Source organism: Arachis duranensis, chromosome 6 (genome assembly GCF_000817695.3).
Source record: "Arachis duranensis cultivar V14167 chromosome 6, aradu.V14167.gnm2.J7QH, whole genome shotgun sequence".
NCBI classification, from domain to species: Eukaryota; Viridiplantae; Streptophyta; class Magnoliopsida; order Fabales; family Fabaceae; genus Arachis; species Arachis duranensis.
The window spans coordinates 108,764,943-108,785,528 of NC_029777.3; the positions used below are offsets into that span (position 1 = coordinate 108,764,943).

At 33.6% G+C, this 20,586-nt stretch overlaps 2 protein-coding genes and 1 pseudogene across 2 annotated transcripts; 2 read left to right on the forward strand and 1 right to left on the reverse strand.

The window, feature by feature from the left end:
- Window positions 1-1,799: 1,799 nt before the first annotated feature.
- Window positions 1,800-2,856, reverse strand: LOC107495867 (transcription factor MYB44). The gene has a single exon (XM_016117076.3). The coding sequence runs from the start codon at window positions 2,764-2,766 to the stop codon at window positions 2,005-2,007; it is 762 nt and encodes a 253-aa protein (XP_015972562.1). The 5' UTR covers window positions 2,767-2,856; the 3' UTR covers window positions 1,800-2,004.
- A 7,933-nt stretch (window positions 2,857-10,789) lies between these two features.
- Window positions 10,790-12,779, forward strand: LOC107495888 (probable methyltransferase At1g29790; annotated as a pseudogene).
- A 5,502-nt stretch (window positions 12,780-18,281) lies between these two features.
- LOC107495698 (uncharacterized) lies at window positions 18,282-20,553 on the forward strand. The gene is made up of 3 exons (XM_016116864.3): window positions 18,282-18,979; window positions 19,056-20,119; window positions 20,210-20,553. Exons 1-3 carry the CDS (start codon window positions 18,329-18,331, stop codon window positions 20,253-20,255), a joined length of 1,761 nt encoding a protein of 586 aa, XP_015972350.3. The 5' UTR covers window positions 18,282-18,328; the 3' UTR covers window positions 20,256-20,553.
- The last annotated feature ends 33 nt before the right edge of the window (window positions 20,554-20,586 follow it).

The following is a 20,586-nucleotide window of genomic DNA, read 5'->3' on the forward strand; positions in this document are numbered from 1 at the left end:
CACAAGTTTAGCAACTAATTGGATTTGTCTCACAGTCATTGTAAAAATCAATAAGTAATAAACAAAACCACTTTAAAAGTTGGACATTAATTTGAGATTTTATTCATTTTATATTTGTATAGATATTTGTACACATTATTTGATTTGTAGTGAAAATCAGATAAAGAAATTTTGTTTGATTATAATAGATCTGACAAAAAATCGCAATGAAAATAGTAGTGGCCATTGTAGATAAATATGGTAGTAGAAAAAGTGCGTGACTATAAGTGATAGTAAATTTTTTTTAATTTTTAAAATTTTATATTTGTATAAATATTTATATACGATAATTAATTTTGGTGATTGATTTTAATATATACTTAATATAATTGTAAAAAAAAAAAAAATTCTTTTTGACATGCTCATCGAGTAACTTTAAAGCCCAAACTCGTTAATTCTTTTACAAAATGATCAAAACGGAAGAATTGAGAAAAACTCATTAACCAAAATATTGTTAGTTTTACGAATAAAGTCCTTGATTTTCTAACTGCTAGGATGTTTTTACTTTGGTAGTTACAACTTACAAGTTACAAGCATAGCATACTCAAATCAACTAATTTGGTGTTTGCTTAAAAAAAATAAATACTAATTTGTTATTTATTTATTAAATTATAGGGTTTGATGAGACTACTTATGATTTATGTATCAATGTGTCAATCTACCATTCATCGTAGTATTATAATTTATTCAGGTTTGATTCTTTTTTGTTATAAGGGGAATAGAAAGGAGAACATGGAGAGGGAAAATTCCTAACCTAAAAACCTAGGCCAACTGAAAGTTGATTCTGAAAATAATTTTTTATGCTAAAATAAATTTTAATAAATACTCTGAAATAATATATATAAAAAATGAACAACTAAAATTAATTATTAGTATAAAATATTAATTAAAATATAAAATATACACTAAAAATAAATTAAATTATATATGTATTTATCTACAAATATATAATGACCGATTTTAGTAACTAATTTTATTTATGACTAATATTTTTGTATTAAAATATATTTTTACAGTGTTTAAAATTTGAACCTTAACAACTTAATTATAATATAAAGAATTTACTAGCTTAAGTAACTTGATATATCTAACTAAATATATGCAAATATTTTGTTTTGAATCAAATTTAAATCCAGCTATCTCTTACCAAAAAAAATTTAAATCCAGCTATCTAGTCTTGAACATGCATTAATTTAAAAGATTTTAACCTGAATGCCGTAAGTGAGTTGATGAAGCTGAGTATGATTTGAAGTGATTTAAATTTGAGGAAATCAAAATCCAAACTAAATTAACTGATAAAAATGAGGTAGAATTGAGTATAGATAGAGAGTATTGTTTTTCCTTATTTATCACATGCCCTAAATGGGTTGGCAACTTGGCATCACTCAATCTGTCAATCACTTACCCAACAAGTTCCCACCGCCAAGAAACAAAAACCTTCCAACTCTGACCCCACTTTTTTTTATGTTTCTTCTTCCTTCAATTTGCCGAATCCAAACAAAAACAGTTTCTTTTCTTTTTTTTTTGTTTTTAATTTTAACCTTTCTGTCGCCATCACCAACTTGTTTTCCACCAGAATCAGCAATTTTAGTTCAATACACCAATCTCTAACCCACCCCTTCATCATCATCATTTTCATTATGCACGCTCATCACAATCATTTCTCTTCAATTTTTAAATAACGTATGGCGGTTTATTTATTTATTCATCATATGATATTCATAATTGGCCACGGTACCATTCCTCAGCAAAATGCGCAATTAAAATTGAATCATCACTCAGTTTTATGTTCATTCTGTACACCACCAAAATTATTCCAACTCTTTTTTTTTGTTTTGCCCTCGAGTGAAGGACTGAAGGGAAATGAAAATGAAAAGTTGAAAACTAATCTAATAACCGTTCAGAAAGAAAGCACAGAAAAAGAAAAAGAAAACTGTTCCTGCTCCAAGGGGCAACACCGTCTTTTTACCTCTCTAATCCGTTTCTAATTCCCATTCGTTTCATAACACCGTTTCGAATCGCTTCCGTCTGCTGCATGCGAACCCCGTTCTCTTCAACCATCGACATGTAATTCCTAACCTCTTTCCTCACCATTTCTTGCATCATCGCCAAGAACTCCGGACTGAACATTTGGGCCGGGTCAGGATCAGGACAAAGCCCAGAACCAAGCCCATCTTTAATCGAATCTGAGCCTGCGCCTGATCCCGATGATCCCGGCAGCGACAAGCTCAGCAACGTTCTTGGATCCGAACCCGGGGTTGACAGAGAGGGAAGCCCGGGATCGCTGAGCTCAGAGCCCGACGGGCTGCTAGGCGTGGTAACGTGGCACGGGCCGACACTGGCGGATCTTTTAAGAGGCTGCGCGTCGGGGTAAACGGCGACGGTGACGGCGTCAGAAGCAGTAGAGCGGCATTTCCTTTTGAGCGTAGAGTTCCAGTGATTCTTGACGGCGTTATCGGTTCTTCCGTTAAGTAACCGGGCTATCGTGGCCCACTTGTTTCCGAACTCAGCGTGGGCTCTGACGATGATATCGTCCTCCTCCGGCGTGAATGCGCGGTGCTCCACCTCCGGTGACAGCTGATTGCACCACCGCAACCGGCACGACTTGCCGGATCGTCCTGGAATGGACTTGCTGATAATAGTCCAGTTTCTCGGCCCGTGGGCTCCCACCAGCCTCCTCAGCGTCTCGTCCTCCTCCGGGCTCCACGGGCCCTTAACTCGATCCATTGCAATAAGAATCAAATCAAATTCCAACACAAAAGCGAAACAGAGCACCAAGCTCTGTGATTCTTATAAAGAAAATATGAGACGTTGAAGAACAAATAAATATTTATAAGAGAGAATATTAATAACTAATAAGAGTTGGTTTACTGGGGAAAACGGAAAGATAAGAATAACCGGTTGGGCCGGTGGAAAGTGACCGGTCGTGGCGGTTATTGGAGGCAGTTACTAGGATACAGCTGTCAAACTAACACGCGGTTGGGGTAACGGTTACACGTATGATCACGCTATCGGTGCCTTTATTTAAGACTCGGTTGGTTAGTGTTTAGTAACTGATTAGTACTAACTACTACTATTCTGCTTAAACTACTTCAAATTTTCATTCTGTCAAGGGAATTTTATTTATTTATTAATTACTATTTGAATTTAATTTCGATATATGTGTTTAAATATTTATAAATAGTGAATTTGAAATTAGTTATTTTAGCTAATACATCAATACACAATTAATTATAGAACATATTTTAGGTGCATAAAATTAAATTCTTATTATTTTGGTGTTTGAAAGAAGAAATCACTCGCCCACAACTAACAAGTATCTTCCACCCCTTTGATAATGACCGTTTGAGTGGTTAAGCCAACACATATTTATATATTTACATATCAAACATGGGACAAAAAGGAGTTGTTTATTTTTTTCCAGCTGCATAACAATAAAAATAAAATAATAAATTGATAGATAATGCAGGTTGATTGTATACTTTTACTGGCATATTTGAATTAGTAACTAATTCTGACAAGCATTTACGCATGATATTGATTGTTTGAGTGATGAAAGAGAATTTATAAGATGTTTAACTGAAATGGCAAAGGGTCATTTCAAAATGAGGCAGGTGATAACGGACAAGAGAGAATAAATGAGGAAATATACTGACGTATAGCTTCAACCTAATGGATTGATTGTTAGAGGTATGTCTTTATTGGTTTGGGCTAACGTATGAATCCATAAATTTTGATTCAATGTAACTATAAAATTGTATCGTTTCCATTTTTTATTTAAGTTTGAAAAGTCATCCATTGGTGGTATAAACTATATAGATCGTTGGTGGCTTTAATTTCATGCAACTCATTCAATTCATTTAATTTGTTTATGACCATTGAGTTTGAAAACTAATTACTTGGATTAGCATGGTATCATTGGATATTTGTGTAAAATGCTTTTATAATACATGAAAATTAATTTCATATATTTATAGTTATACATTTAATTTTAATACATTATTCGTATAAAATAATTGTATTTATGCATTTAATTATATAATGTCATATAAGTAAAAATAATAATCTTTTACATTAATCGCATGAATAATCGTTATTTTTGAATAGATGTGATTGAATAACTTATAAATATGTTAGAACAATCAATTTCTAAAGCAATTTCCAAAATCAATAGTAAAATACAAGCAGCAATATCAACAATCTTTAACGTATGAAACAATAAGAGATGAGCAAGAGAGGCTCCACTAACACAGTATATCTTTTGCATTCCTCTTTTCTCCTCTTGTCTAATGGTAGAGTTTAATTCAGACAAAAAGGGTTTAGTTTAGATAAAGGGGTTATGATCCCCCAAATTTTTTATAAAAAAATTAGTAATATTTTTTCAAAAAATAAAAAATATTTAATTGGTTTAAATACTTTACTACGACTTAAAGTACTAAATAAGTTCAATAAACAACACTCTCTCTAGTCTCTACCTTTAAGTTCAAATATAAAAAATTAGATATTTTTTATTTATTTAATTTAATATTATTTTATATTTTATTATTTATTTAATTTAATTTTTATATAAATATTATTATTAAATTTTCGGTCCCAGCATAGCGTGATTCTCTTGTTAGCTTGAGCAATTCTTATTTTATTATTATCCAATTATCATATGATGCTTGTCTTAGATGTAAAGTGAATTTGTCGAGAATAATTAGGTATATGAAATTATATTTTTCTTTGTTGAAGTGGCAGACTGTAGCATGATAAAGGTGGATATGTTCTTGAAGATAATGTTTCATTCTGATTTCTGTCCACAAGTTTAATGGATTTTTTTAAATAAAATAAAAATAAATAAATATTTTCTTAAATTCAAAATTCAAATTTTATTTTTTAGGATACAATTTTTTTTTTATAATTAAGAGAAGTTCGTTATACTTTCGACGAACTATATGTTAGGTTTCGATGATAAAAGCATGGTTGTTGGAGTGCAAAGCATACTGTTGGTTTTTATTTTTAAAGTTGACATTTTTGTTACGATGTTAAAGAATTCATTATTATACATTCAATAAGATGGTGAAATAGTGTATGATGAAGAGAGTTCTATAATTTTTAGATTAGGGCAACCGATATTCACCTACATGACACTGGAGGTTGATAGTTTAACAGCTTTGAAAAATTTGATATTGCATTCTGTCGGATAGCAAGAGGAAAAGATGATTAAAAAAATTTACTACAGATATCCGACCGAAATAGATGGCAATTTGTTTTATAAAAGGTATATTACACTCGTATTGTGTTTGCATTGTTACTATTATGTTTATGAGATTACGGTAGTGAGAAATGTGTTTGTTGTATTGAATTAGGTACCGTTTGTGCAATGATGAGGACGTACGACTCATACGGTTGTGGCACAACTGATGGACAAATATGAAAACAGGAGAAGGAGGGAAGAGAAAGTGATATCCGAAGAAGAGGAGTGAACTGAGGGAGGAGAAGAGGGAGGCTGCACTGACGCCACTGGGTCTCGCCACTATCGCCGACGCCACTGGGTCTCGCCACTACCGCCAACACCGCTGAAGTAAGGAGGCCCCGAACTACTACACGCGGGAAGCCGTGCTGCCGCCATCGCCGTCCCGTCCATGGAGCCTGAGCCTGCGCCTCGCCGTCGTGTTGCCATTAAGGGAGAAGGGAGCGCGAACCACAGACACGGACAGAGAAGAGAGCTCGCATGCAGAGGAGGTGAAGTCATCACTGTCACCGTCGCATGTAGAGTCGCCGCCGTGCCCGCCGTCGTCGCCGCCGTTCCTCCACCGTCGCCGAAGGTCCATCACCGCAGCTGAAGCCTCTGCCTTCTCAAGACGTGCGCCGCTGCTGTGAGCTTCTCCTGTCGTTTGGTTCTGATTCGGTGGAAATCCATCGTGCCAGATCTATCCTAAGTGGTTCATGCCGATTCTGTTCTTACTAGTGAGGACCGCCGGAGGTACGACCGTGTTGCTCTTGGTTTCTTGCTACGCAGTAAGTTGCTTTTGTTTCGAAAACTCCTCTGTTACTGTTCTGTTATAGATTATGGAGTTTTACGCGAGTTAATGTTTTAAGGTTGAACTATGCTCTTGCGTATTGTGCTTAGAGACTGTGACTGCTGGGGGATAGTCGGATTTGACGCCGCCGCTTTGAAATCAGAATTTTAAGGGTTTTGTCCCGTAGTTAAGTCGCCAACGAGGTATGAATTTTCTTAAAATTTATTTTATTTTATTGAGTTGTTATAAATAGATATTAATGAGAGAAACATATGTCTATGATTATGATTGTCTTATGAATGTGGTTGTTTGCTGGACTGAATGACTGATTGCTTGATTGTTTGAGTGGTGTGTGATTGTTAAAAAGAAATTAGTTTGAAAAATTATTTAGTTAATTATTATGAAAAGTGGTTTTTCTTGATTCTGAAGTTAATTTGATAAAGTAAATGAATCGGCTTTGAAAATGATTTGAGATATAAAAAGGAATTAATTTTGAAAACGGTTTAATTTTGAATTAGTTTGATTTTATAAATAATTTAATATTTGAGCTGGTTTAACTTTGAAAAAGATTTATTGTTGGAAATGGTTGGAGTTGAAAATAATTTGATATTAGAACTAGTTGAATTTTGGAGAATGATTGAGATTTGGAAATGGTTGAGGAATGTTTGGATGGAACCCGAAAAGAGGGACATAGTCCGAGTTTTAGAGGAGATACTGTCAAAATTTTATAAAATTTGAAATTTCGTTTGAAGTAATTATTTAAAAAGATTTGGTTTTAAATATTATATGTTTTAAGATTGATTTATTTAGAAAAGAAAGAATTATGTTTTGGATTGGGATTGTTAATGAACGGAATGGAAGGAAGGATGATGAGGACTGACTTTGAAATATGATTTCTGAATGAATTTGAAAATGAGATATGGATTGACGAATGATGATAATATTGAGAATGGCTTAGATATTGATGAATGTTGAATAAATTATTCATATGGCTTATGAATTTGAATTATCTGAGACACGAGTTTTTCTGGATACTTGCGACCACTTGCTCTAGGTTGAGACTCGATACTCTGTTGACCCTCGACGTAAGGGTGACCGGACAATTATAAATTCCCGGGAATGGTGCCCCCATTGAGCGATTTGATATATACATGAGAAAAAGCTATGCATAGACTCATGGGGATGCGCATCGGGGGACAAACTAAGGGTTTAGCAAACCGGATTTGTCGAATTGGCTGTATAACGGACTAATGAGCTCATTAGCCATAGAATAGACATGCATCATATGCATTTGTATGCTTTGCTTGGGTTTTGAATTTGTTTTGGTTTGCCTAATTGTTAAACTGCGCTGTAACTACTACTTAAACATGTGCTTTCCTTGCCTGTTTTGCCTGTGTTTGTCCTAGTGTTCTACTTTTGAGAATGAGCTTTGGTGCTGAATTGATTGATTGTATGGTTGGTTTCTGATTAAGATTTTCTTATAAGAAAATAAAGGTTTTGAATTTTTAGATATTTAAATATTGATTTTTGAAAAGAGTTTTTGGATGATTAGTTGATTTTTTAAAGGATTCAAATGACGAACAATAATCACTGAGTTTAAAAATAGATTTATTTTTAAATATCTTATTATGACAATTCTGAAACTCTGTGGTGAGACCGTGTGGTTAGATTCTCACCCCCGACAGCTTTATCTTTTCATGAGACGGATGAAAAAACTTACGAAGGGTTGTATTGCGTTTCACTTAATCAATAATGCTATTTAGTTTTTATTTACTTACCCCTCGTCATCAATATTGTATTTTATAAGAGGGATATGAGTTGTATGATTTGTATGTGTATCATATGTATAGGTTACTTGAGTAAGAAGTTTTATACATGTATATGCTTGTTTTATTTTATTTAAAAAGTATTTATTTTTTGGTTTTCAAAAAGAACAATGACACGATTTTGAGTCAAATACTCTTATTTTATTATTAAGTATATGAAATCGTCGTAATACTTCTAAATATCAGAATAACGCAGCCAAAAATATGATATTATGATAGTAAGAGTGTTACATGCTGGTCGTTTCCTTATTACAATACTCTTCTTCTCTGGTGTTTGGTCATTCATCCTAATTGTTTTTACTTTCTTTAGTGGGTCAGAGTTACTGCTTAAAATAATTGAGTTCATATCAATAAGACAATAACTATGTAAAATATAGTACTATTAATATATTAAAATTAAACTCTTACAATAAAATGGTAATAAAAAAAAAGCTAATAAAGTAAGCATTAGATTTATGACAAAAACCAAAGTCTAGAATTTGGCGGCGAATGAAATTGTATAATTTTTTAGGGTTTTAAAAAATTAAATTAAAATTTCTTTTACCTTTCCCTCGAAATCTCTCCATCTACATTTCTTGCTGCTTCGTGATTTTAAGTGTGTTATTTTTTCATGCGCGATTTTTAGTGTTTGTCAACTACCTTCTATAACCCATCATAGGTATGGGCTGGGTTGGCATACATTAAATGGGTTTCCTCTTTGGATCGTAGCCCAATATACCTTATAATTGATCCAAAAAAGATCTTGACCCAGAAATTAAAACAAAAAACAAAGTTTTCCTTCCGTTTTAGGCTTTTTGCTCCAAGAGACCTCGCAATTATCTAATTAATTACATTTATAATATACAATAAATATAATTCATAAAAAATCTAATTCCTTTTTATTCTGAAGATAGACAAATCTCTCATCCCATAAACTTGACATCTCCGTGCAGTTTTTGACGCTGTCGTCCACCAATCACCGTCGCCTTTCGTCACATTGCGCGGCCTCTTCCTCGCGTCCTATCGTCGTCCTTCTTTCATTGACGCCGTGCCCACCGTCCTGACGCATCTGCACCGTCGCAGCCCCATCCATTGCGACGCAGCCACCGCCGGACTCCATTTGCGACGACGTGTGATCAACTACTCTGATTCATGGCGATTCCTCCACTCATGATGCATGGTTTCTGTGGCTTTCTGCTCGTAACGTGCCACCGTGAGTCTCCCACCGTACACAACGCCGTCCAAAATGTCATCGCCGGTCATCGTACGACTCTTCTTCTTCTCCTTTTCCTATTTAGTTTTGAATGATTTTTTTAACTAGTTTTTTTGTGTTTTTTTTCCTAAATTTCAGATGATTCTTTTTATCAGTTTTGGAGGATTCTTTTTTTTATGTTTTGTATGTTTTTTTCTTAGGATTTAGATGATTATTTATATTTTGTTTTGTTTTTTTTAGTTTGAACTTTTTTTCGAAAAGAGGAATTAAGGTATCCGTAATAAATAGTAAAAAGTGAATTAAAGTAAAAAAGTGATAATTAATAATTAATAATTTTATATTTTTTAAAAAATAAAATTTAAATAATCAATCATTAATGATAATTAATTAATATAAAGTGTAGTTTAAATATGTTTGTTGATTTGTTGTTGGCTATACTCTTCTTGATTCTCTAGCGAAAATAAAAAGAGGCTTGCTACACATACAAGCTTTTTTGGTTTACAAGCTATACCAGTTGATCCAAGTAAAAAAAAAAAGACATGCGCACAACTCCTTTAAAATCGAGCGTCCAATGCACGCGTTCATTATGCCGCACTCTTTCTCTTCTTCCTCAATCAAAATGCAAACCATCAAGATTCAAGCGACATTCAAAACAAACTACGATTCTGAAGACACGTTCCAACTCCTCACGAAGAGTAGAAGAAATCAAGAAGAAAAGATACAAATCTCCATAAAAAATCACCAAAAAAAAAAACGAAGAAACATTATTCAAGGTACTGTTTTAGTGTTCTTCTAAGTTTTTTTTCTAGATTGTCTCTGTTATGTACCTCATCTTTAACCAGCAAAACATTAAAAGATTTCAAGAAGAAATATACTGTCTCTCCCATGTTTTTGGTGTATTTCTTAAATCCTTTGGGTGTATTTCTATAATCTTTTGGGTGTATTTTTGTAACCGTTTGGGTGTATTTCTATAATCCTTTTTGTAATCGTTTGGGTATATTTTGTAATCATTTGGGTGTATTTCTGAAGTTCCATTATCTTCAAAACTTGATTTCAGAAATCATGAAAATTGAAAAAAAAGCGAAACACGAAGGAGATCCAACAAATTTGACAAAAAATTCGAAAAAAGAAACGAAATCTTTTGAAAAATAGAAGTTATATATTTACGCGTTAATTAATTTGAATTAATTTAAAAGTCTGTTAAAGAGGCACATAACATAAGCAACACGTTTAGTGAGTTTTGTTTTCTTCAAACTTGTAAGTGCAAAATACTTATACATAGAAATTAATCCAAATAAAAAATATATTAGGTATATATGTTAATATTTAACTACAAAATAGATGCTGTGAAGGAGGATCACCGTAAGAGTAGGACCTAATAGACTTTATTTAATGCTTTATCTTAGTTAATAATATTCACTTTATTCCTACTTAGATTCATTCATAAGTGGTCCAAGATTTTAAATACTCTCATCTAAATTTCATGAGGGTTTTAAATGCTTCAACCAATCTAGGATAACCATTTTAAAATGGGACTTTGAGTTCTTACGAGTTTGAATTTTGAATTTGAGTAGGATATTTTGGGCTTTGCCCAAGACAATATTTTTTTTATTGTTATAATATCTAAAAGTATTTGTCTAATTTATCAAAACAGTTAAAAATTAATATTTAATTTTAAAAATATAAAAATAAATAATTATTAAATATTCAAAAATTACCGTAAAAAATAAATTAACCATCAAATTATAACTACCATAGAATTTATCAAAATAATAACAAAGAAAAAAACATAGTAGTACTTGTAAGTAGTAACATGCTCAACCGACATAGGTTCCATTTTTGGATCTTACTCTCTTCAACTCACACCTTCACTTGGCACTCTCCACACTCATCGGTGTCAGTGATTTCTCACCGGTAAGAAACGAACAAGGAAAAAATGGGTTCTGTTTCTCTGAAAATTGGTGATGGAACTGCCAGATTCAGAAAAGCAACACTGTGTTCTTCAGCTGTGAACATAGTTATGTCTTCTCCGTCATAACCACAAATCTTTTTGCTCTGTATGCTTTCACTTCTTCGCCAAAACACACTCAGAACAAGTTTTCATTATACCGAGAGAGATTAATTTGTCTCAGAAGAAACTTGCCCAGATGGAAAAAGAGCTCCTTGGCTATGAAAGCATTGATCTTTCAAGACCCAACATTGCAAATGAGTTGAAAATGTTCCTGCAGCATCACCAGCTACCTCTAGGCAAAGATTCAAGAACTGGGATCACTGAGATGCTTCCTTCTGTTGGCCATTTGTGTGAAAAAAATTCAGACTTGTTGTCACAGTACATGAGCTACAAGATCAATGGTCCTTGCAATGATGATTGGAGTTTGCTCAGAAGCTGATTGCGAAAGGGTGTGAGCCATTACCAAGAAGAAGGTGCTTTTCAAAGACAGTTTCAAAGGTAGGACTTAACCCTTTTCCCAATTCGCTTTGGAACCCTTTTGTTGTTGGTAGTAGTGGTAAGAAGAGTGTTAATTGGAGTGGACTTAATTGCAAGAGTTTTGAGTGTTTGAAAGGGAAAAAGTTGAGTAAAGAATGCATTGATTGCTTTGATTTGGTTAAGAATGGTAATGAGAATCAAAGGTTTGTGAAGGTTAAGAATGATTTTCTTGTTGATGATGTTTTGGATGGGGAAGTAGTAATGGAGGTGTTAGAATGGGTTTTGATATTGGTGGTGGTTCTGGAACATTTGCAGCTAGAATGGCTGAGAGGAATGTTACTGTGATCACTAGCACTCTCAATGTTGATGCACCATTCAGTGAGTTCATTGCTGCAAGAGGGCTTTTCCCTCTTTACTTGAGTTTAGATCATAGGTTCCCTTTCTATGACAATGTGTTTGATCTGATTCATGCTTCAAGTGCAATTGATGTTGTTGGTGTTGGAGGGAAGATAGAGAAGTTGGAGTTTTTGATGTTTGATATTGATAGAGTTTTAAGGGCCGGTGGTTTGTTTTGGATTGACAACTTCTATTGGGCCAATGAAGAGAAGAAACAAGCTTTGACAATGTTGATTGAGAAGTTTGGTTACAAGAAATTGAAATGGGTTGTAGGAGAAAAGGTTGATAGTAGTGGATCAGGAAAATCTGAAGTTGTGTTGGCAGACAGTGGACTTGGCCAGGATCACTAAGGAGCATTTTCTTAGCTGGACAGAGGAGCCGTGTAGAAAAGAGGATCGCAAACAGAGGTTAATGTGGTTCTGTGCAATAATATGGAATATTTGGCTAGAAAGGAATAGAAAGATTTTTTAGAATAGTGCTAAAGGTGTAGCTGAAATAATCAACTTGGTCATGTCTAACTGCAATGAGTGGAGAGGTGTGGACCCCTTTAATTGTTGATGGCTTTGCCGGAGATGACTTAAGGAGTGTCGAAAGGTTTTCTTTTGGTTTTGGTTGTCTTATGTTTTCGTTGCCTAGTTCGTTCTGCTCCACTCTAATGTGTTGAGCTCTTTTATTTCAAAAAAAAAAAAGAATAATGCTCTGCATGGGGTTAGTTTGGTTCAATCGGCGGCTTTCTGGTAATAGGATTTGGATGCTAGTTGTTTGAACATAGATGAAAGGAAGAATACCCTTGAATCTTGGTTCTGCTATATTTTTTTCACACATAATTTTGTGTGAATTAATTGCTTTTAAAGAGTCATCAAAATCCCATTTGAAGTGGGAATAGAATAAATATTTGGATTTTGTTCTGTTCTTTTCATATAATCTTATTCTTCTGTATTTGGATACTAGTTATTTTAGAGTTATTCATGATTCCATAAAGTATTAGCAATGAAAAGTGAATTGTATCAAAATTACAAAGTCAACTAAAGTCTACTATTTTTCAGTTACAGTTCTCTTTTGTTGAAATGCAATTGAATTGACATGGCTATGACCTATGAATGTTTTTGCATCTAAGAAATGGTCCATTTCCAATTGCCTTATAAGAATGTGATTCATCATACATTCCCTTCCGGATATTTTTCCAACAATTAATATTTTCATCGTTCATTATTTGGATAAAATATATATTAAAATATAAAATACATATTGAAAATATGTGAAACAATACATATATATGCAAATATATAGTGACTGAGTTAGTGACTAATTTTTTTTTATGTAACATAGCATCTCTGTTTTTCATTCCCAAAAATCGAGTTTGAGACAATTAGTTAACAGGACAAGAATATCCACCACATTTATAGGTTATATTTAGGTGTCAACAAGAGAATAAATATTTTACTACCAATCACAAATTTCATGTTGAATTGAATTCACTTACAAGTTACAACCCTAACTATGATGTAACATTACAAACTAGTAGAAATTTGCACAACACGATTATGACCCATGAAACATGGTCAAGAGATGCAAATGTTAAAGCAAATTTATAGCACCTTTTTTTTTCTCTCTTTATAAATGGTTTCAGATTTTAATCTTAAACATAACAAAAAAAATTATAAAAAAGAAAATTTATGCACCAAATCTTTTCCAATTTCATTATTTCTCTTGGATGTTACCTAATTTATTTGTTAGGAAGCCTAATTTTGTGTTGTAGTGTGTATCTTGCTGCATATATTTTTTGATCATCTGTTGGTCAATAATGAAGGGCATGGATTTGCTTTTAATATCTTAAACTATGCAATATGTCTCTAATTATTATGAATAACTTAAAGTCGAAGCTATCTATTTATTTCTTTCAATAACTCGAGAACCGTTCTGTGCTCTCATGAAACATAGTAATTGAGATGAATTATGTTATGTCAGTGTGTGCTTTCTGAGTAAACTTCTCATTATTCAATGGCAGAAACAAACAGTTGCTGTTTTACATAGTCACCAATCCACCATAATAATAGTGTCCCTATAATGTTAACCTATGGCTGCTGCTATCACCATTTTCTTGAAATTAAAGAGATTACAACTCAGTTGCAACATCAAAGTACTATTCAATTCGAATCGAATATCACATTATCGACCCTTGACAGTTGTAGAATGCCTAAACAGCAACGGCCAAAAGTGGCTGCAAGTAATAACAACCAAGAATAAAATGAGCTAAAAAAGGAAGTTGTATTTTCCAAACACACCAGATCACAAAGTGTATGATCTCGTATTTGAGCGACAGAATGCTTTTTATAGTTTTCTGGCCGGAGGTCATGATCAAAATGCTTTTTGTAAATATACATGAGAGTACTCTTGAAGTACCATATTTATATTTAAATAATAGAAATATTATTAATATAATATTTTTATATATATCTAAATTATCCATCAATACATCTATTTAAACAAACAGTATTTTAACTTATCCACCTATATATACACATATTTGTGTAGGTTAACTCCCTCACGGATATTCATCTCTTCTGTCAACATTATAAGATTTTGTTGCGCAGTATAAAGTTTACAAATGAAATTTGTTGACAGGAGCCTCAGAAAAAGTCTAGATAGTAATCTTCTAATTCTCCTAATTAATTTATAATTTTTTCTTATTTTTTTAGTCTTATTTTATTATTTTTTTATGTTCAGCTATCATCGCATAACCGCATTCTTTGTGGAAGGAATATAAATTTAATATATTAAAATACATAATTTTCTATCCTAAAAAATATATACATGAGAATATTTTTGGAGTACCGTATTTATATTTAAATTATAGAAATATTATTAATATAATATTTTTATGTATATCTAAACTATATATCTAAATTATTCAATACATTTATTTAAAAAAACAGTATTTTATTTATTCACACACACATATATATTTGTGTAGGTTAACTCCCTCACAGATATTCATAATCTCTTATGTCAACATTATAAGATTTTGTTGTCCAGTATAAAGCTTACAAATGAGATTTGTTGATAAGAGCGCAGAACAAATTTAGATAGTAATCTTCTAATTCTGTTAATTAATGTATAATTTTTTCTTTTTTTTTAATCTTATTTTATTATTTTTTATGTTCAACTATTATCGCTTAATCACATTTTTTGTGGAAAGAAGATATATGTAAATTATGTACAGATAGTTAGAAATATTTTATTAGATGAAAAATGCTTTTCCTATCAAACTTTATCCTCTCATGACTCTATCTCTATTTTACTCTAATACTAACAGTGCAGGAATTACATCTCAGCCACCTAAGTACCTTTTTCCTTTTGCAATCTACTACTAGTCATTCATCAAATTTTACTACTTTGCCTATGTCTGTTTTTTATTCTGCTACTCTTTCTACACCTCATTCACCTACATCTTCACTTAATTCTATTTTAAGGAAATTTTTTTTTTCTTATCCAACACTGCTCTCACTGTAACTATTGGCGCAACTGGAAAGGGTGATTTGCATTATACTAAAGGCATCATTTTCAACTAATTGCTTAAAGTCGCTGACATCACCAAATCTTTTTAAGTTCTGATTCTAATCATATTTCAATAAATTTGTATGACTTACAATTATGGCACACTCATTTAGATCATATTTTATCTAAAATTATGCATCATTTAGATAATATTCTTCATTTACAAAATAAAGCTGATTGTAGTGGTCGTGAGATATGTCCACTTGCAAAATTTCAAAAATTTGCTTTTGATTCCCACAATAATTTGTCTTCAAATTCCTTTGACTTTGTTCATTGTGATGTATGGGGACCTTACCAAGTTTTAACTTATAATGAAAAGAGATTTTTCTTAACTATTGTTGATAATGCCTTGAGATTTTCTTGGATTTATCTACCGACTAATAAATCAGATGCTACAACTTGTTTAAAGAATTTCTATTCCTTAATAGAAACTCAATTTAGCATCAAGATTAAGTGTTTCAGATCGGACAATGCAAAAAAACTTGCACTCACAGATTTTTTGCAACAAAAGGGAGCTCTCCACCAATTTTTTTGTCCATACAGACCACAATAAAATGCCGTAGTAAAATGGAAACACCAAAACCTTCTTAATGTGGCTCGAGCTCTCTACTTTTAAACTAAACTGCCCGTCTCTTTTTTGGGAAAGTGCATCACCACTGTTGCCTTTCTCATCAATAGAACCCCAAGTCCCTTACTAAACCTGAAGCCTCCATTCGAACTACTATTCAACAAAGCTTCCAACTATGATGGTTTAAGAAACCAGGGCAGTTCCATCAGTCTTCCTTGGCTATCCCCTTAGATACAAGGGTTACAAAGTACAAACTATACAACCTTGAGATCAAACAGCTTTTTTTCTTCAGAGATGTGATTTTCCATGAACATGTCATGCCCTTCAGCAATTCTCCACACCTTGAACTCCATAAAGACTTGTTTGCCGATTTTGTCTGACCTACCCCAACACAAGACCCTGCACCCCAAGATTTCTCTTCAATTCCAATACCTACCCAACCTTCCATGGCACCAGCTACTACTTCCAACATTCCTTCAACCCCACCCTTGTCCCGGAAATCCTCCATAACCCATCACCCTCCACCATATCTCACTGACTATATATGCCTTACCATCACGCCCTACCCTCCTATCCTAAGCCATAAAGAAGAGGTGGTGAGGTATTACGACCTCTAAAAGTAATATGTACATAAATATAGTTGAAAGAATTTACATTTAGGATCCTTGAAAAAAAAGCTAAGCAAAAGCGAAAACAGAAAATCATGTCACATTCGCAAGGTTAATCGTAAAACGGATAGGAAAGATCGAAAGAAGGCTAAAGACATAATATTCAGAACGGAATTCCGTAATACAGATATCAAGCTCCAGAGTCGACCTGCGAAGCTAAGGCCGGCCAAAGTATGTAATTATGTATATTTATACAACCCAAAATACAACTCAAACTACAGAATAAATATCTATTTCTCCAAATCAACCTTTAGGAATGACAAAATACAAAATATACATGCGGAGATTTTATATATACATATACATAGCCTAAAACATAATATAACAACCCAAAAGACAGTTCTTCGCTTGTAAGGAGGGTCTCCAGACGCTCAACGAAGTGCCTCTTGACCTGCATCTAAAAAACAACAGAAATATGTATAGAATAAGAATTAGAGGTTCTCAACATTGTAAAATTGCCAACATAGTTAATATATATAAAAGATTCCGAAAAAGACAGAGGTATTCTTAGAACTCCGACAATTGTAACAAAAATATATATAGAATGATAGATAATTGTACTATTAATTAATAAGAACATTTGTAAACAAGTTAATCTATATATAGAAATCGAAAGAGCTGCATATGTTTTATAAGATCCAAAAAGTAATTTTAGTTTTTAATGAAGAGAATAAAATAATAAAACTTTTTATAGATAATTTTGTGTTATTAATAAAAATCCTCTTTTATACTTTATATCTTCATCATTCGTCTTAATGTATTAAAAAATTTATCTGTCGAAAATATATTTTTGGATTGAATTCATCATTTGTATTCAATAATAATTTTGAACCAAGTTTGAAACATATCTCAAACAGACTCGATCCAGATTAAAATTATATTTCTGTGATTAAAATGTAAATTTTATATTTTAATTGATCATTCTAAATATAGTTTTTTTTTTAAAATAAGATAGTTGTATTAGTTAATTAGTTACTAGGGACTTAGGAAGGCTCAATACATTTAGATGAACTAATGGCCTATTTAAAAAGTTTTAAAATATATTTTTTTTTAATTTTTGACTTATGAATAGTAGTAATATTAATGTTTGGTGTAATTTTTAAAATAAAAATATAATTTTTAAAAACGTTATTTAAGTGCTTATAAAGAAATTAAAAAAATGACTTTTTTTTTCATAATAAAAAACTTTTCATCACATTTCTTTTAAAATAAATACTTTTAAAATTAAAAAACCAAAACACAAAATAACTTATTTATAAATTACTTCTAATATAAATATTTATTATTTAAACCATTTTTTAAAATAAGTTTAATTAAACTATTTACCCAAACGAACACCTAAATTACAAATCTCTTCTGAAGTCTATTCCATATCCACACATAACTAAAGCTTTTTTTTTTTTGGATAGAGACCTGGGCCAGCAGATCAGCCTAGGCCACACACATAACTAAAGCTTGAATGACCTGTGTTGTCTCCTTCGGCCCAAAATTAAATAAAAGACCATGTTGGGCTGATTCCAGGGCCAAGACGCATGCAGTAGCCTCAGCCTCTTGAGGGAAGCTTCGCCGAATCTCGAATCACTGGCCCAGTGCCCCAGCGCCACCTTCTTCCAAGTGAAACGTCTGCATCAAACAGGAAAAGCCAATAATGCCCCTTTGGTTGTCTTTGTTACCGGCGGATATGTCGGTATACGCTATCCCATCCACCGTGGCCGCCGCCACGGTCACTGCCGCAACCTTCTTCTTAATCTGCAAGTCTCACCTGATAACACTCCATCAAGAACAACCGAAACGCAATCCACGTGGCAAGATCATGTTCGTTTCGCGACTCGGATATTCAACTGCAGAAGCCCTAGCGGAGCGCCTCTGCAATTTGTTAGAGTCGAAAGGCCTCGTTTTGGAGGTCGTAGATGCTCGGAATTATGATCCCGAAGACCTACCCAAGGAGAACCTCATCATCCTCGTTGATTCAACTTCGAATTTTTGGTACCAACCTCCCGAACCACCTCAACTACTGGCCTTAGACGACAGCAAAGGAGCAAAGAACTTCGCCAGTTGGCTCGTGCATAACGCGGAGAGCTTTGGGATCGGAGCGGTTGTTGTGAAGGGTTGCAATTTCACTGCATTTGTCGTGGGCAAAAGGGATGGTAAGAATTTGATGGCTAAGGCCGCCAATCATTTTAGGGATTTGGATCACGTTCAATACTATGATCATCTTGAAGAGTGGTGGGGAAGTGTTGTTGCGATGGTTTCGGGAGATACGGTTGCTAATGGCATGTGCGGGGAATCTGAACCTGAGGTCAGTTTATAACTATGACGTTTTAATTTCTTATCTAATTTTATTCTAAACACTGTGATTGTTGTTCTAATTCTAGGATGATGTTGGTTGTTCTGATCCAAAAAGCATATATATGTTGGTGGAAAATGTGGATGTAGTAGATAGAAAAAGAACCTTCAGGCGCAGGATGTTAACTATCACTGAGGGCAACTTTATCAAGCATGGAAGTGTTGATCTTGAAGATGGAGGTCCTGTGACTGCCCAATGGCCTGTTGGAGATGATCTAATAATGGATTCCAACTTACCAACTTTTCAAGGATTTTGTTCCCTTGGTGGCAGCTTGTTCATTGCTGGTGGTATCATGTGTAACAATGGATCAAAATTTGAATTTGAGCTAGAATTGGAACATTTTTTCCCAGCAAAAATGTGGTGCCTCAAGTATGACGGTTCGACCTGGACTTGGAGTTTATGCGGAAGCATGATCGACTACCGAATGAATCCCATAGTAGTCCCATACCATCGCAACTTGTACATCTTTGGGGGTGATACTAAAGATTGGGTTGAAATCTACAATTCACAATCAGATTTATGGGAAAAAAGGGAAGTGCCTAGGGAAGCGCCCCATGTGCACTTTTGGTCGAGTTCTAAATCTTACTTTTTGTGGGAGGACAGAACAAAGCCTCGTAAGAAAACCCTCATTATGCTTTATGTTTATTATGGTAAGTATCAGGAACTCATCTCATATGACATCGAGGCCAACCTTTGGAGGAGACACCTTCCCTGCGATTTCCCGCCAATTCGTGATTCTTGTCCTAGGAAACTAATTCGTTTGGCGTGCAGTAATTATCTTCTCATTGTTGACTCTGCCGCTATGTGGTACATTTATGACTTTTCCAAGAAGAAACTCGTGGCAGATGTGCACGTGAATGGATTGGAAAAGCTGACTGGACGGGTGTCGTATGTTTTTTGTTGCCACTACACCAGCGAGGAAAGTCTGATTTATGTCTTCATGGAACCAGATGAAAAGGTTGTTGAGGAATATGGTGGTGATCCTGACCTTGTTCCTTATGCTAGAGTCAAGCTCCAAACAAGTGGTAATTTTTCTACCAAGGTTGAATCCAAGGGTAATCTTAAAGTTGGTCCTTATAGCAAATTCTATATGTAAGCATGAACCTTTCTCTGCTTTCTTTGTTTATAATTATTGTGCTGTTTGAAACTTGCTCACTCTATCCATTGAGCTTCATTGTACAGGTTTGCTGTTGGAGACCAAGACATTGAATTAAAGGGAGGATTGTAGCTTAGTTTTGTGCATCATACTGGTGTGGTGGACATTATATTAATAGGAATATGTTTTCTTGAACAGAGATTTCCCTTTATATTCATTGTAGCTTAGGTTTGTGTAGGGATCTTCATTCTGGACTGGTGAGTTTGTTGCATTAGAAACTAACGATGACTGGCGATGCTAAGAGTAATTAGAGATTTCTTGCTTTTAAGATCATATAGGAATTTTCTTCAATGTTAAATTAGATATGTACAAATTACAAAAGTCGGCTCTGCTAAGATTTTAGTGGGACAGAGCAATGTGTCCAATTTTCCAGGGGAGAGAGAAAGTTGATGATGTTTTTGCT

Excerpts from the sequence above, each read along its gene's own strand:
- LOC107495698 (XM_016116864.3), top strand. The coding sequence starts at position 18,329 with ATGCCCCTTTGGTTGTCTTTGTTACCGGCGGATATGTCGGTATACGCT. Across the intron at positions 18,980-19,055 it reads GCGGGGAATCTGAACCTGAG|GATGATGTTGGTTGTTCTGA; the intron begins GTCAGTTTATAA and ends TTCTAATTCTAG. Across the intron at positions 20,120-20,209 it reads CCTTATAGCAAATTCTATAT|GTTTGCTGTTGGAGACCAAG; the intron begins GTAAGCATGAAC and ends TTCATTGTACAG.
- LOC107495867 (XM_016117076.3), bottom strand. The coding sequence starts at position 2,766 with ATGGATCGAGTTAAGGGCCCGTGGAGCCCGGAGGAGGACGAGACGCTG.